The 13622-nt window shown below is 51.1% G+C and overlaps 5 protein-coding genes across 5 annotated transcripts; 4 read left to right on the top strand and 1 right to left on the bottom strand.

Moving 5' to 3' along the window:
• Positions 1-866: 866 nt before the first annotated feature.
• Positions 867-3721, top strand: CABS01_05150 (uncharacterized protein; the record flags this gene model as incomplete). Its single annotated transcript, XM_060538520.1, has 2 exons — positions 867-1081; positions 1177-3721. 2 exons carry the CDS (start codon positions 867-869, stop codon positions 3719-3721), a joined length of 2760 nt encoding a protein of 919 aa, XP_060405692.1.
• A 3027-nt stretch (positions 3722-6748) lies between these two features.
• On the top strand, positions 6749-7332 carry CABS01_05149 (uncharacterized protein; the record flags this gene model as incomplete). The annotated part of the gene is made up of 3 exons (XM_060538519.1): positions 6749-6890; positions 6952-7130; positions 7195-7332. The coding sequence occupies 3 exons, from the start codon at positions 6749-6751 to the stop codon at positions 7330-7332; spliced, it is 459 nt and encodes a 152-aa protein (XP_060405691.1).
• A 944-nt stretch (positions 7333-8276) lies between these two features.
• CABS01_05148 (uncharacterized protein) lies at positions 8277-9238 on the top strand (the record flags this gene model as incomplete). Its single annotated transcript, XM_060538518.1, has 2 exons — positions 8277-8447; positions 8501-9238. 2 exons carry the CDS (start codon positions 8277-8279, stop codon positions 9236-9238), a joined length of 909 nt encoding a protein of 302 aa, XP_060405690.1.
• A 549-nt stretch (positions 9239-9787) lies between these two features.
• CABS01_05147 (uncharacterized protein) lies at positions 9788-10653 on the top strand (the record flags this gene model as incomplete). Its single annotated transcript, XM_060538517.1, has 2 exons — positions 9788-9928; positions 10000-10653. 2 exons carry the CDS (start codon positions 9788-9790, stop codon positions 10651-10653), a joined length of 795 nt encoding a protein of 264 aa, XP_060405689.1.
• Positions 10654-10988: 335 nt separating this feature from the next.
• Positions 10989-13579, bottom strand: CABS01_05146 (uncharacterized protein; the record flags this gene model as incomplete). The annotated part of the gene is made up of 2 exons (XM_060538516.1): positions 10989-13286; positions 13493-13579. 2 exons carry the CDS (start codon positions 13577-13579, stop codon positions 10989-10991), a joined length of 2385 nt encoding a protein of 794 aa, XP_060405688.1.
• Positions 13580-13622: the final 43 nt, after the last annotated feature.

Below are 13622 nucleotides of genomic sequence, written 5' to 3'. Positions count from 1 at the left end.
AACTACGATAGGTAGCTAGTCTGGACACCATTGTGAGAATACCAATAGTAGCATTCGTCTTTGAGCATCTGTGTCATTGTGCATTATCTACGTGAAATCAGGCTCACCTTTCAGGAGCTCGAACAGCGCTGCAGAGGTTCATAGAATCACAATTCCCGCACTGCAGCGATGTTGCGGACATCTCATAGGCCATGTATTGAACAAAATCAATAATACTGTTTGTAATATTAGAAGGAAGCTTCAACAAGCTACCCTCTGTGCATCAACTCTGAAATGAGAGCGTTCCTACCAACCGTAAAGGTACTTTAACTGAACATCAAGTCACCAAGGTGTGAGCGTAACGTGGAGCCCACTCTTCTCTCTGCACGGGCCAGATCATCACGTGGGTAACGGGTCCGCTTATTCAGATCGGCAGGCCAATCGCTGCTTACTTCAGCTCAGTGCCTTTTCGCCAGCAACCAACAAGGACCCGTGGTTCTGTCCAATTTTCCAGTATAGCCTCCCGACAGTCACGCAGGGGAATTGCTCCAGGAGCATTTGCAAGGCGAGAAAAATCCAAAAACGGCGACTTTGATGGACCCCATTCATTTTCCGAGTACCGTTGCTTGTCTTTGAGTGTGTTCTTGGATGAAAAGGTTCCCCAACACGCCTGGCCTCGCGACGCTTGACGAAAAAAGGTTTTGGAGTTCCACCAAGACGAGCGACCGACGAACCTCGCGCGTCGCGACAATCCCGCCCTCCACTAGGCTACCTACCACCCCCGTCGTCCCGCGCGACATCGACAGAACGAACCGCCCGAAACGCTCTGGCATCGCGATAATTTCCATCGATAGCCACAACCACAATTCACGACGACGATTTTCACAATGGCACAGCCGGATTCGGTCCAGGCAAACGGCATCCCTGGACCGGACCATGCTGAGTCCCCCCAGCCCGTCGTCCCTGTGAAGAGGAAGCGCGATACCGAGGATGAGGGCGACGAGGTCAATGGCGATGGACCGGAGAAGATGGAAGTCGATGCTGAAGCCCCAAAGGAGGATCATAAACCCCTCATCAAGAACTATTTTGCTGTTCTTAGCAGGTACGACTGCCGCGCCCCCCTTTGCGCCCTTGGCTGCGCGCCCATTCCCCCTTCGTCAGCCCCGAGGCCGCATTGTACTGACACGCAGTCCAAAGCTTCGATGCAAACCCGTCAATTCTGAAGCGTCGCCTTCCCGAAACCGATGCAGAGCAGCCCGACGCAAAACGCCAAAAGTCCGCCGATAGCCCAGCCACCATCGCCGACAAGGTCAACCACGACTCGTACTCGCATGTCGACGAACTCGCGGCCGATGTCGTCGAAGCCGTCAAAGATCAACTTCAGGAACTTCAATCGGACAAGGTTGAGAAGGACAAGGACGTCATTGATGGCGGCGCTGTGGTGCAGACCAAGGAGTTTCAGCAAAAGGCCATGGACCTCCTTCGAAGGGAGATATCGTACCCACGCACCGCTGTGAACGTCAGCAACATCAAACCGGCCCCGGAACTCACTCCAGGCAACGCTGTCTTAACGGTCGTTGGCCCTGGCCCTCATGGCAAGCAACTGTTCTCAAGTCTGCCCAAGAAGGCCCCGGGACAGGAGAGCTTGGCTGCAAAGGCATCGTCTATGGAACTTCCCTTAGGCATATCGAAAACCTACATTGTTCCTTCTCGCCAGAGCGAAAGATCAGCTACTCTCGGAGAGCTCTTCTCCTCGAGCAGACCTCTCCCTCCACTGCAGCCGCCTAAGCAACCCAAGCAGCTGGTCAAGGGAAACGTCCTTGGTTTCTACCATCCAGAGCCGGCGCAAAAGTCCAAGTATTACAACGAATCTTACTCTAGCAAAAAGGTCGCAGTCGGTTGCTACTTGGACTACACCAACGCGGCACCTTCGTCTAAGAGCAAGACCAGACAGCGCGAACGCGCTCAAAGTCTTGCAGGTCACCGACCCTCATCTACCGAAATTGAGGTTAACGAAATGGAGTCCTTGTTTCGCAGCGCATTCTCCAGCTTTGCGCCCGTCAGAGACGATTCCGGCTCCGTCATTCCGTCCAGCCATGCTGGTCGCATGTACTGGCAGCTTACTGGACAGCGCAACTTCAATCGCCTCATCGAATCCGAGTTGCAGGAAGTCGATGATGATGACACGCTTGAGAACCACGTTGGTGAGAAGGCCGAGACTGAGAACGTGGACGAGGAGTTCGTCACTGAGGCGATTGAGAAGTGGGATGAATGGCTGGTGGATCCGGCGCTGGAAGACATGAACGAGGTCCTGTCGAAACCCAAGGATAAGGACCCCGCCGACAAGGAGGTTGACGAATTCCTCGATGAAGTCACCGACATGATTGAGACCTTGCTGTCGTATCAGCGCATCCGCAACCTCACATTGCCATCATCACAGAATCGTTACGCAGGCGATCCCGTCAATGGCGACTTGCTTTCTCACGGTGCTGTCTCGGCACCAACGGAAGAGGAGACGATGACGTACGAAGCACTGAGGGCTCAACTGAGTCTGATTGTCGGCACTCTCCCTCCCTACGCGGTGGCTAAACTCAATGGTGACCAACTTGAGGAGCTTCTCATCAGCACCAAGCTCGAGGTCCGCACAGATCAGTACAAGGGTGTGATGGAGGACGATGCTGCAACGCAAGCCCGGATGCGTCAACAGCAAAGCGCCGCCGCTTCTGCTCCGTCGAACCGGCCTGCCCCTCACCGAACCCCTAGTGCATCCACCCCCTACAGCAACCAGTACGCGGCGGCGCAATACGGAACCCCCACCCGAACACCCTCAATCGCGCCCTCCAGCTATTACCGGTCGGGACAGCAGCCTGCCATGCCCCCGCAACAAGGCTCCGTTCCTCGTCCGGGCGGTGCCCCCCACCAGATGCCTCATGCGCAGCAGCCCCGTCCCGGTCAGCCGGGCAATTACCGGAACACCAATGGATACACCAACTATGCGCAGCACGTCGGAAAGGCACAAACACCGTATGGTCACCAGGGTGTTCAGTATGGATCTCAACAACGACCTCCACAATACTCTGGTTACGCAGGCACGCCTTCACACGGCACGCCCAATGCTCGCTTCCAGCAGCCCTACCAACAATCTTTCCCACAACAGCCAAGCACGCCTTCTCAGGGCTACGCAGGCTACTACGCCAATGGTGCTAACAACATGCAATCGCGGAACATGTCGCCCCAAGTACAGGCTGGTCAATACAATTCGCCAACTCCACACCAGCAGCAGCAACGGTACTACGGATCAACTCCCCACCAGAACGTGCCTGGCACCCCTCCGATCAACCGTCAGCATTATCCGAATGGTAGCCACCTCCCTCAACAACCTATGAATTCTCTAACTGGATACAATACAGCCGTTGCAAGGACAGACCAGCAGCGCCTCCACGCCGAGCAAGCGAGATATAGAGCCGCTGCACAGCAAACGAGCGCAGCTTTCGGGACCAAGATACAGGGAACACATGAAGGAAACAACATGACTCCAGTACCCGCCGACGACCAGAACGGTCAAGGATCTCCCTACAATGCCAACATGCGAGCGCGCATGGCCGCAGGTGGTACCCCGAAGCCGCAGAGCCCTGTCGGTAGTGTAGGAAAGCCGAATGGAACTCCACCAATCCCGCACAAAGTGACACCGGTGCCCATTCCGGTCATACCTCAACAGCAGCCGTACAGGAAGCCAAACTAGCCATATGACAATCCTTACCTACCGCCACAGGAATTGTATCCGCGGAGGCCTATTCCAGTGTCCAGCGGACTTTTGGCAGAGGTCGCAGCACGGAACGGTGGTCAGAAGACGACGCAATCTGCCAAGCCTCCGCCTCAACCTGTGCAACTGTCACCGCGGCCCGGCTCGGCAAAAAAATGATGCCTACGATCTGCGGCTCAGTCGGCCGTGGTGTACATTGCGTCAACAAAATGCCGATTTCCATTTACTCTACGGTGTCTGAATAGCCAGGGAAGCGATGTCCTTTCGGAGTTGGTGTGAGAGACAGGGACTTTTTTTTTTCTACAAATCTCGCCTGCGACTCGGGACAGCGGGTTCCGCTGTACTGAGCGACGCAAAAGTGGTGGTCTGATTGATGATGGATGGATGGGTACATGAGGAAGCAGTTGCATGAGAGAAACCTCTCGATTCGACCAACAACCCTGTGACTCTTGGCGTTCTGGCCCTTGTGTTATTAGAAAGTTTTCGGAGGAGAGTTGACAAAACTCGGTAGATGATCGCCAGGAAGGGCGACTGTTCTTTTTCTCAGTTTTACGGAGGGTGTGTCGACATGGAAGTGGTTTGTGCCACATTGGCACAACAGGAAGGAAGGTTTTTGCTTCTTCTTTTCTTCTGTTTTCCATGAAATCAAACGCACAACGTGGGGAAGGGGAAACGGAATCATAGTATCACCTTGGCTCGCGGAACGGTGGAAAGGGGATAAGGGGGGTTGGCTCCATGTGTATAGAGTGATTCGAGTAGCCGACACTTTGTATCCTAATCAAAAACTAGTGGCATTTGCGTCAAAGTTGTGTGTCTTTCTTTGTGTATGTGTGTGACAGAGAAAGCTGTCTCATTCGAAAGATTGAGTGTGCTGCTGGATACTCAGTATGGCTCTGAATCCATCTGAACTACTTTCCGACCGGCCGGCAACAACAGCGAGGGGTTGGGCCTAAGACGGGTCAATCGCGGGACTAAGTTCCTCATAGCAAAGTTTAGGCCTCATTCAAGCTTATAACTTGGACAAGCTTTATACAAATGTTCTATTATCAAATCAACTTGGTTCACTTCACTATCCCATTTAGTGTGATCAGTGTTTGGTGTTGGAGAAATCAGGGAACACGTATGTCCCTTCCAAACGCCGAACAGTTACAGCCTTGCTACAATCAGAACTAAAGTATCGTCACTCAGCTCCACTCCATGTAGGGCCTCTTCATTCCGAAAACACGGCTAACTTGCCTGCACTTTCATATTGGTGCGTGGCTACTAGTTACCTTCTACTTTATGACCTCCCTAAAACAGGAAAAGACCTGTCATAGCGGATTCACACCTCAGTGCTGCGCACGAAATCTCGAATGCTTTCCGGTCCTAGTGTGATGACTGCCACAAGCAGGTCATTGCAGCGCCTTGGGAGATGTCGTACCCAACGTGAGGCAGTTACCAGTTCTGTAAAGGCTCAAGTCTTTGAGAGACTAGGTACTCAACAACGAAAGTGAACAACTCCACTTTGCCATGCTTTTAACCCATGGTTAAGTAGAACCAGCAGACACCGCTTGGTGTAGACAACATGGCTACCTAAGGTGAGACGTGCGGACGACTAAAGTAGCCAGCCCTAACAACATGGCTACCTAGGCTGAGACGTGTGGACGACCAAAGTAGCCCTAGATAGTTGTGTGAACTTGCGGGGTTGGCCTCAGCCAGCCACATGTGAAGGAAGCAACGTCACCACACTGAAAATCCGAACTCCGCAATCCCAAAAGTGACTCTACACTACTAATGCCAGGTAAATCTCCATGATAAATACGATGGTGAAATCAATGGGCAGGATTACATGGGGTGTAAAGTTGTCGGCAATCGTTATTGATACTCTCTCCCATCCTCCATTTGGTTTACGCTCTAAGGAAGGGCGCAAAAAACAACTCAGTAACGACAGGCGAGAGATGATGATATGGCGTTCGAGAATAAATTTTATTCAATTGGGTATAAGCTATGACCAAAGGCCGGGGAGAAATCGTACTGAGTATAGGTGAGCAATGCAGACAGGGCAGGTAAATGTAAGCAGAGTCCTACTGCAAGCCACTCTGGGTACGCAATACAACCACTTGTGATGAATCGTTTGTAGCCAATTCATTTCCAATCACTGTATGGGTCTGTGAAGTGGCAAGCTGAGGGTTTCCATCTTTCCACTATCACAAACTGCCGATCTGCATGTTGTGCCTATGCCACCCGGGCATCTCGCAGACCCCTTTGAACCGATATCGTAATGGGTGAGACAGCCTACCGAAGGCTGAGGAGCTCATTGAGACTATTAATATGATAAATGACCGGAATAGAGAATGATATGCCGTTCTCAACCCGCAAATTTTGGCCCCATGGGGCTCACGAGAAGCCATGTCTAGCTCAACATGCCTGGGAGTGTCGTGGGCAGTATTCGAGACCGGGCTATATGTCATGGGAAGTTGGCCGCTTGAAAACGATCAGCTCTTGGTGGAGAGCTGAGTCCTGCGAGCTATGAGACCTGCAATATGGCTAGATGCGAAGAGCACAGCTCGCGAGGATGAAGGGGACTTGTGGCAGTTCTTGAAGCGGCAAATGATACGATGTCTACAACTGCCGACAGCTTTTTCAAATCGTACATGGAATGAGGCTGCCTGACGATGTGCGGTCGGCACGATTATGACGATGAACATATCACGATGCTCGAAGCAGAGGCGATCAGCCAACGAACAGCCCGCATGGAAGTACGGGCAGGGAGACCCAAGGTCTTTCCGATCGTTGCGTGTCTGAAATTGTATGTGGGGTTGTTGCCTTGGACAGAAGGAGTCTTAAGAAAGCCACTGGCTCCAGCAAACCGCTCTCGAGACGATAGAAAATTATAAAAGCAAGAGGTTACCCTGCAGTCTATGAGTTCTTTCCTGTACCAGCCATCAAACAATTTCATCGAATACCTGTCTACCTCTTGCAATAAGTTCTCCATCTCATCAATCAATCCCCATACATCCTATCAAAATGGGCGTCGTTGAGAAAGGCAACAAGATTTTCGTCTCGGCCAGCGAGATCGACAGGAACAAGGTCACTGTTGAGTGGCAGCAGAACAACAAGCAACGTTCCCAGGAGTATTACACTGTTCCCTTCTTCAACAAGAGCCAGGGTATAGTGATACCAAACCGTACATGGATGATCGATCTTGAACTAACTACGGCTATCTATAGGGGATCAGGAGAGCGTTCTCTTCATTCAAGCCAATTACCTTGACGCTTTCAAGAAGAAGCAGGTTGCTGGCGAATCGGAGTTCACTGTTGTCGTTGACACCTCTTTCCAGTACGGCCAGAATGACGAGAAGACTACACGCTGGCTTGTCTACCATGACAAGAGCATGAACGCCTTCCAGGTACGCAATCATAAGTTCCAGCACATATTGTGGTGTAGAATAGAGGCTGACTCCAAATCTACAGTGGCGATTCGTTGCGAGTGTCAAGTCCAAGTTGGGCAATTCGCTGAGCTCGTTCGCTGGTGGCGTCTTCAAGAGTTTCACTGGGGTCGACATTGGGAGCTTGGGTGCGCTCATCGGTCACCCTCTTCGAGACTTTTAAAATTCTCAGGATTGGGACGGCAAGCTGGCATCAGCCTTACATTTCACGCTGTTGCGTTGCTGTAGTCTCAGATCCATGATCGTCACTCTGCCGCACGATGAGGAAGGTGCTCATCGCGCTTTTGACAAGACGCCTCACTTGACATTCGTAACACTCTTTTAAATCCCGGGTTCTTAATATCTTAATTATGGAAAGTAGAAGAATGATAAATTTACATGATTCTTCAAAAATCTCGAGACTCTTTCTCTATCATAACGATGGGCGACGGTTGACCCTTACGACCGACTTGTCTGGCTCCAGTGTAGACCAGCTAGGAGGGCTCACTGATTATGAGATGCTATTTGAACTTGCGATCATATAGGATACACGACGATCTGGACTTAAGGGATAGGATTCGAGTGGATCTGTCTGCGCATAGGTATAAGGGGGTACGAGACGCGGCAGCTAGAGCCTTTATGTCTAAGCGAGCAATATTTGCCAGCCATGGGTATTGACTCGAATATACACGCCACGAATTCACGCAAGTTCTGCATTGAATCTAAGAAGGTCAGAAAGAATGGAAGGACCGAAGATAGGCCTGCTCGTTCCTTCCCAAGTTCCACCCAATCGTCAAGCTCTTCATCCCGCCGCCCCTTTATCCGAATGCCACGGGCCCACGTACCTGCTATTTATCTCAATGGAGTTTTCTTCTCTATATTCTCATACCCTAGGTTCATCTTTAACTTCTTTGCAGACATTCTTGATTTTGTTGCTGGACAACGTTCAAAGACATCTTCGACAACCTAGCCATTATCGTCTGTCAACCTTTCATCTCGGAGATTTTTCTTTCATTCATTCCCTCTTCATCGACATCATACGAAAACAGAAGTCGCTGGACGACTTGAAAGCCCATCTACCTACTCATCTCAACTCTGTACAAACCCTTCGTTCCTATCCTCGCAGCCATGGGCGATCTGGACCTCTCCCAGCTGCTAGAGTCGGGCGAATACAGCGACCTAAGACTCATCACCACCAATAATGATGATGGAGTTGAGACCGAGCACTCCGTTCACCGCAATATTGTCTTCAGTCAATGTCCGAGATTGAGAGACGTGGTGGCCTCTATTGGACCACTGGTAAGTCTTTTACCTAGAGCTCGTTGGATCTGTTCTAACAGCCTGCCTTACAGAACCAAGTCAACGGAGTTGACATTGTCCATCTCAAATATGATGGCAAAGCTCTCGGCACTATGTTGCGATATTTGTACTCTGGAAAGTACGAGGCGCAATACGAGGTGGCGATCCGGCGAGCGAGCGAGTCTAGTGGCAATGACAGGCCACACTCAATGTACTGGTCCACCCATGCCATGAAGCTGGCACATGAACTAGATCTCTTCGGTCTCTATAGGGAATCGGCATGGGCGTTGTGTAAGGCAGCGAAACAACTCACAAACCACGTCGACTTCCCTGACATGGTCGACGAGCTCTACGAGTCGTGTGGCCAGCACCCAAATTTCCCCATCCACCTCGCAAGTATTGCAAGAACCATTGCAGAGAACTGTCTGATCAGCAGTCGGCTGCAGGATCGACTAAAACCCACCATGCTCAAATACCCGCAGCTTGCCCTCGACGTAATGGAAGCAAGCTTGGACGCCCTGTCTGAGACCCAAAAAGATCTTGTCGAGGCACAAGAGAAGGTCTCTGATCTTCGAGCTCAGGGATACAGAGCTGATGAGTTTTGGGTCGAGGATGAGCGTGATAGAGAACGTGATAGGAAGAGAGAAAGAGAGCGAGACCGGGAGAGAAGAGAGGCAGAGGCGGTTCGCGACGACAGTTTTGAGTTCAAAATTGTTCAAGGCCACAAGAAACGAGGTCGTTCCTCTTTTCATAGCGCTGAACAATACCCGGTGCTAGAAGGGGAGATATAGGTCGTTATGAGGATCTGAGAAGGAAGGGAGGGGGGTTAAGACAAGAACGTAGCGCCAGGAACGTGAGGATACTCGCTGGTGAGGAAAGAGCTGGGCTCGATGACTGGAACTTATGCTTTCGATGGTTTTATGAGAATCCGCGAGGTATGTCGCGAAAGGAACTAACGTGGAAGAATGAATCTCCTCAACTACGCTATTGCTTCTGAGATCCTGTGAGAATCGACTTGCAAAGTGACTAGAGAAAGAAAGACCAACCTCCTGCCTCTCTCTGGGGCCAAAAGGAGCAGGAAGAGGCTTCTCGTCAATAAAAAGCCCTTCTCCTCCCAACTCTTCTATTCCTTTTTCATCCTCTTACATCACTTACATCTCTCACTTGACCAAACAAACCGAACGAGGAGAGACTAAGTTTGGAGATAGCTTTATAAGAGCCGCTTTCTTTCCATTCGTATCACTTCAATTTGATTACTATCTCAAACATCATACCGTATAGAACCTTTCTATCCCTAGCACACTTCCAAATTTCTACGCAACATACGCAGGAGATTCAATATGGTGGGTATTGACCTCGGCAGCCTGTTCAACTCCAGCAAATGGAGCGACCTGACGATCGAGGCGTCTGGGAAGCTCTTTCACTGTCATCGGTGTGTTGTCTTCAGTCAGTGCGCATACTGGCAGGAGTTGCCTCTGGTGGTAAGTTGTAACTGATCTAGCTTTAAGAGCACTCATTAAACAAGGTGTCTTCGCTGACAAAACGCCTATAGAATGGACGTCTCGTCCTCACCGGAGCAGACACTACCAAGGCGATCCTCAAGTACTTGTACACAGGTGTTTACACGCCCTTCAATGTTCCCTGCCACAAAAACAAACCAGAGAGACCTCAGGCAAACGAGGAAGGCACAGTCGATGAGCTCGACTACAGTGAGCACTGTCTTTTTTTAAATGCTTGCGTCCTGATTCACGCAAGGACGTACAACATGGCCAAATTACAAGATCAGGCCAAAATCGCACTCTTAGCCATCGCGCCTAACCACACCAACCATGCTGACTTTCTCGACACCGTCAACTACATAATCAACAATTATCAGAATGAGGAGGGACTGCAGATTGCTCTGCAAATGATCATGCCGCAGTATGAGACGGACGCTGGCCTACGTAGCAGAGTCAAGGATCTCCTGCTCATTCACCCCCGCCTTGCTTGCGCCCTCCTCGAGCATACGACTGAGGAGTTGCGTTTGATCAAGAGGGAGAAGAGCTTGACTCGCTTTGTGAGCAAGATCGAACCCGGCGAAGATCTCGGAGTAGACTCACCGCAGAGCACACCTTCGCGAATTGTGCGCGTGACTTCCGCGAAGCGAAAGGGCGACGATGGTGAGATGCCTGAGATGAAGCGTCCCAGAGAGAGCATCGAGGAGTAGTCACCTGGCCCGTTGGCTTATTCTTGGACAGGAATGAGGAAAACATGGACATGCTATATGGAGCAGCTTACGGCCTCTGGATCAAGGAGGAAGATACAGCCTCTAAAGGGAAGAGGAACATAGACATTGCAATTTTCTATCTAATAGACGATGCTGCTTTTCAAGATCATGCATTCAAGATAAAACTGGCCGGAATCATTGATGTGAGTTAACTTTGTGTTGGTATAATTGGGTATCTATCCAAATATTCCCCGATTCTATCCCTTTTGATGCACGACGCCTGCCACGCTGGCCCTTTCTGTTGTAGATTCCCATCATGTAGTGGGTGGGCATAATTATACATATCTTACACGTCCAACTCCTATCCGACATTTTTGGTCGGGTGTCTCGTTCTCCCGAGTGACTTCCTCCAACCCAGATTGTTCTTGCCTTATGGCCAGGCCACGCTTGATGACTTCATGTAGATTCTGATGATTTCCCCACTCATCCTCGAATATATACTCCTCCACCTCTTCATCGGAAGGCCAGTGCATCGGTCCCCCGTTCCTGCTATCGCTCAGCGCCGTGACCTCCTCGCGTAAAGCCAGCACTGTCTCCTGGTCGAGCAAAGGTTCCGCGTAGGCTCGGAACGCACGGAATGCCCTCGCAAGGTATCGCGCGTGCGCCAAGGAAAGGTTCCCGCCGGCCTTGGGAGTCCACTCGCGGATGATCCACCACATCAGCAGAACCATCTCCTCGCGATCGCCGAGGAACGCGAGTGTGCGCATGTATGTGTTGATCGTCGCTGCTGTCACAAGCTTGTTCACATCGGGTTTGGACGCCGGACCCAGGGTGGCGAGTGCTCTCCACGCGGCCTTGAGTTGGCTCGATGCTTTTTGTACTGCCTCGATTGGTGTCTGGCCGTGGCCCAACTCTTCGTGTTGAAAGATAGGGGTAAGAATTTTGCGATATGATAACTTGCTGGAAGGGCCATGAAGTCGATAGATGCGGCCCTTGGGGTTCTTGATCTTGCTGGTCTGCGCCTGATACAGCGACAGAAACTCTTCATCTTCGTCTAGAATCCGTGAAGCGGCCGCATCTTCTCCGCGCGAGCTTCCCGTTGTCATTTCGTCAGTTGCCTGTTCCTCAGGATGGACTGGCGTTTTGGCCACATCTTTGATAAGCAAGGCGGCAAGTCGGGGCTGGACCGCTTTCCGTAATACACTGGCAAATGCAGTGATCATGTTCAGACTGAGCCCGGAATGTCCCTCAGCCATCTTTAGGGCTTTGACCGCCAGATGCATCACTTCTAAATTGTTCTCCGAGGGCATGCTGTTGCTGACCATGATGTTTGATCTGCCCAAATTGAATAGTATCGTCTCCCATGGCGCCCGACCAGAGACGTCAGTTGAAGCCCAGCCCATTTGCGCAAGTTGAAATGCATAGTGGATGCTATACATGCTTTTGTTGGAGATGTGCGAGGGTGTATTCGATGTTCGGTTTGGTTGAAGGCGACAAAGCAGGTCGATGAATGCGTGTAGTATGTCGTGAGGCGGGTTTGTCAACACACTCCCCGTGAGACCTTGGTAGTCTTTCAGGCTCTGTCTAATACTGCTTTTGAGTCCTTCCTCCAAGTTACTGCAATCGACGTGATGCAACGCGACGTCAATGCTGGGTGACTGCTTGATAAGTCCAGCCAAGAATGGTCCACGGATGGGAATACCTGCGTTGTACATCTCTTCTACAATCTTGCGAATGCTGGGTGGGTTGGTCCGCGCCCTCTCGAAGTCGCTGAGGTTCTCGTCGTTGTAGGGGAAAACCTCTCTCCCATCTCCAGGGAGATTGTGATGCCCGGCTTTTGCTGGCTTTGCGGAGAGCTTGGCTATCAATTCTCTGTACACCTCGAACTTTGGCTTCATCCCTGGTTCTGGGGGATGTTTGAACAGGGCCCAAGCTTCTTGTGCATTTCGAGTTGTACGGATCTGAGCTGCCCATGCGCCTTGCTCAAAGCGAAGGTGGCGCGGGTAATTCGCCCTAGTCTGGACCGTTGGTGAGCCATCAGGAGCCATGCCACCTAGGATATCCGTGATCAAGTCGAAATCCTTCTTGCTATATCCACCCTCTTGCATCATGATGCCGGCCTTAACAACTCGGCTTTGGTAGGCCTCAGGACCAGACTTCTCCTCCATGCCATCGCGCATAATCCGATATGGGGGCCAGTGACTGGCAAGTGTGCTGGCCGTGTCTCGTTCTGAAGCTGTTTTTGGTAGTGCTAGCAAGACTTGCCGAATCGCCCGATAGCTCTCTTCCTCAATGATTAGAGTCTTCTCCGAGGTAGAAGATAGTGACAGAAGCTTCGTCACAGCTGTCCAATTGTAAGAGCTATACTGATACGGGGACTTTCTCGATACGACAGATACAGCCTGTATAGCGCGATTGAGGACCTGGCATTGTAACTTGTACGCCTTGTCTGGTTGGCGATGGCCATGCGGGATAATTTTGATGTATGATACTGAGAGCTCCGCGATATTAGGCAACGCATCGGGCTGCAGTCTGCTCGCATGTTGACACAATTTGTCCAGCAATTTGCTAAACAAAACCGGTGTAATTACCGAGTCCAAGTCAATGACCTGCGTCGCATCGTTGTTTGACTTCTGTCGTTCCGCATACCATTCATTACAGTATCTCAGTAGCCCCAACAAGGATTCGGAGCTCTGAAAGTACGGCCTGCTAGTGAGCAGGTAGAATAAGACAAACAGTGGCTTGTGACCTGGTCTGCTTAGGAATCTTTCGACCCTCTTGTCCGGTTCGCGCGGGATAACGACCCAAGCCCAACTAGACACATCCGCCTGTGTATGACCTCTTGCGGATAATTGTCGTAGGGTTGCCTGCCATTGCCGACTGTCACATAGTAGGCGCGCAATGTCTGGTCTGAGCTCTGGGACATGGCGGAGGATTTCCTGTGCGGTGATGACGCTGAGCTGAGGGGA

Source organism: Colletotrichum abscissum (assembly GCF_030869225.1).
Source record: "Colletotrichum abscissum strain IMI 504890 chromosome Unknown Scaffold_10.1, whole genome shotgun sequence".
Lineage (NCBI taxonomy): Eukaryota > Fungi > Ascomycota > Sordariomycetes > Glomerellales > Glomerellaceae > Colletotrichum > Colletotrichum abscissum.
The sequence above is the reverse complement of the archived record's forward strand: the minus strand, read 5'-3'. Positions and strand labels throughout refer to the sequence as shown.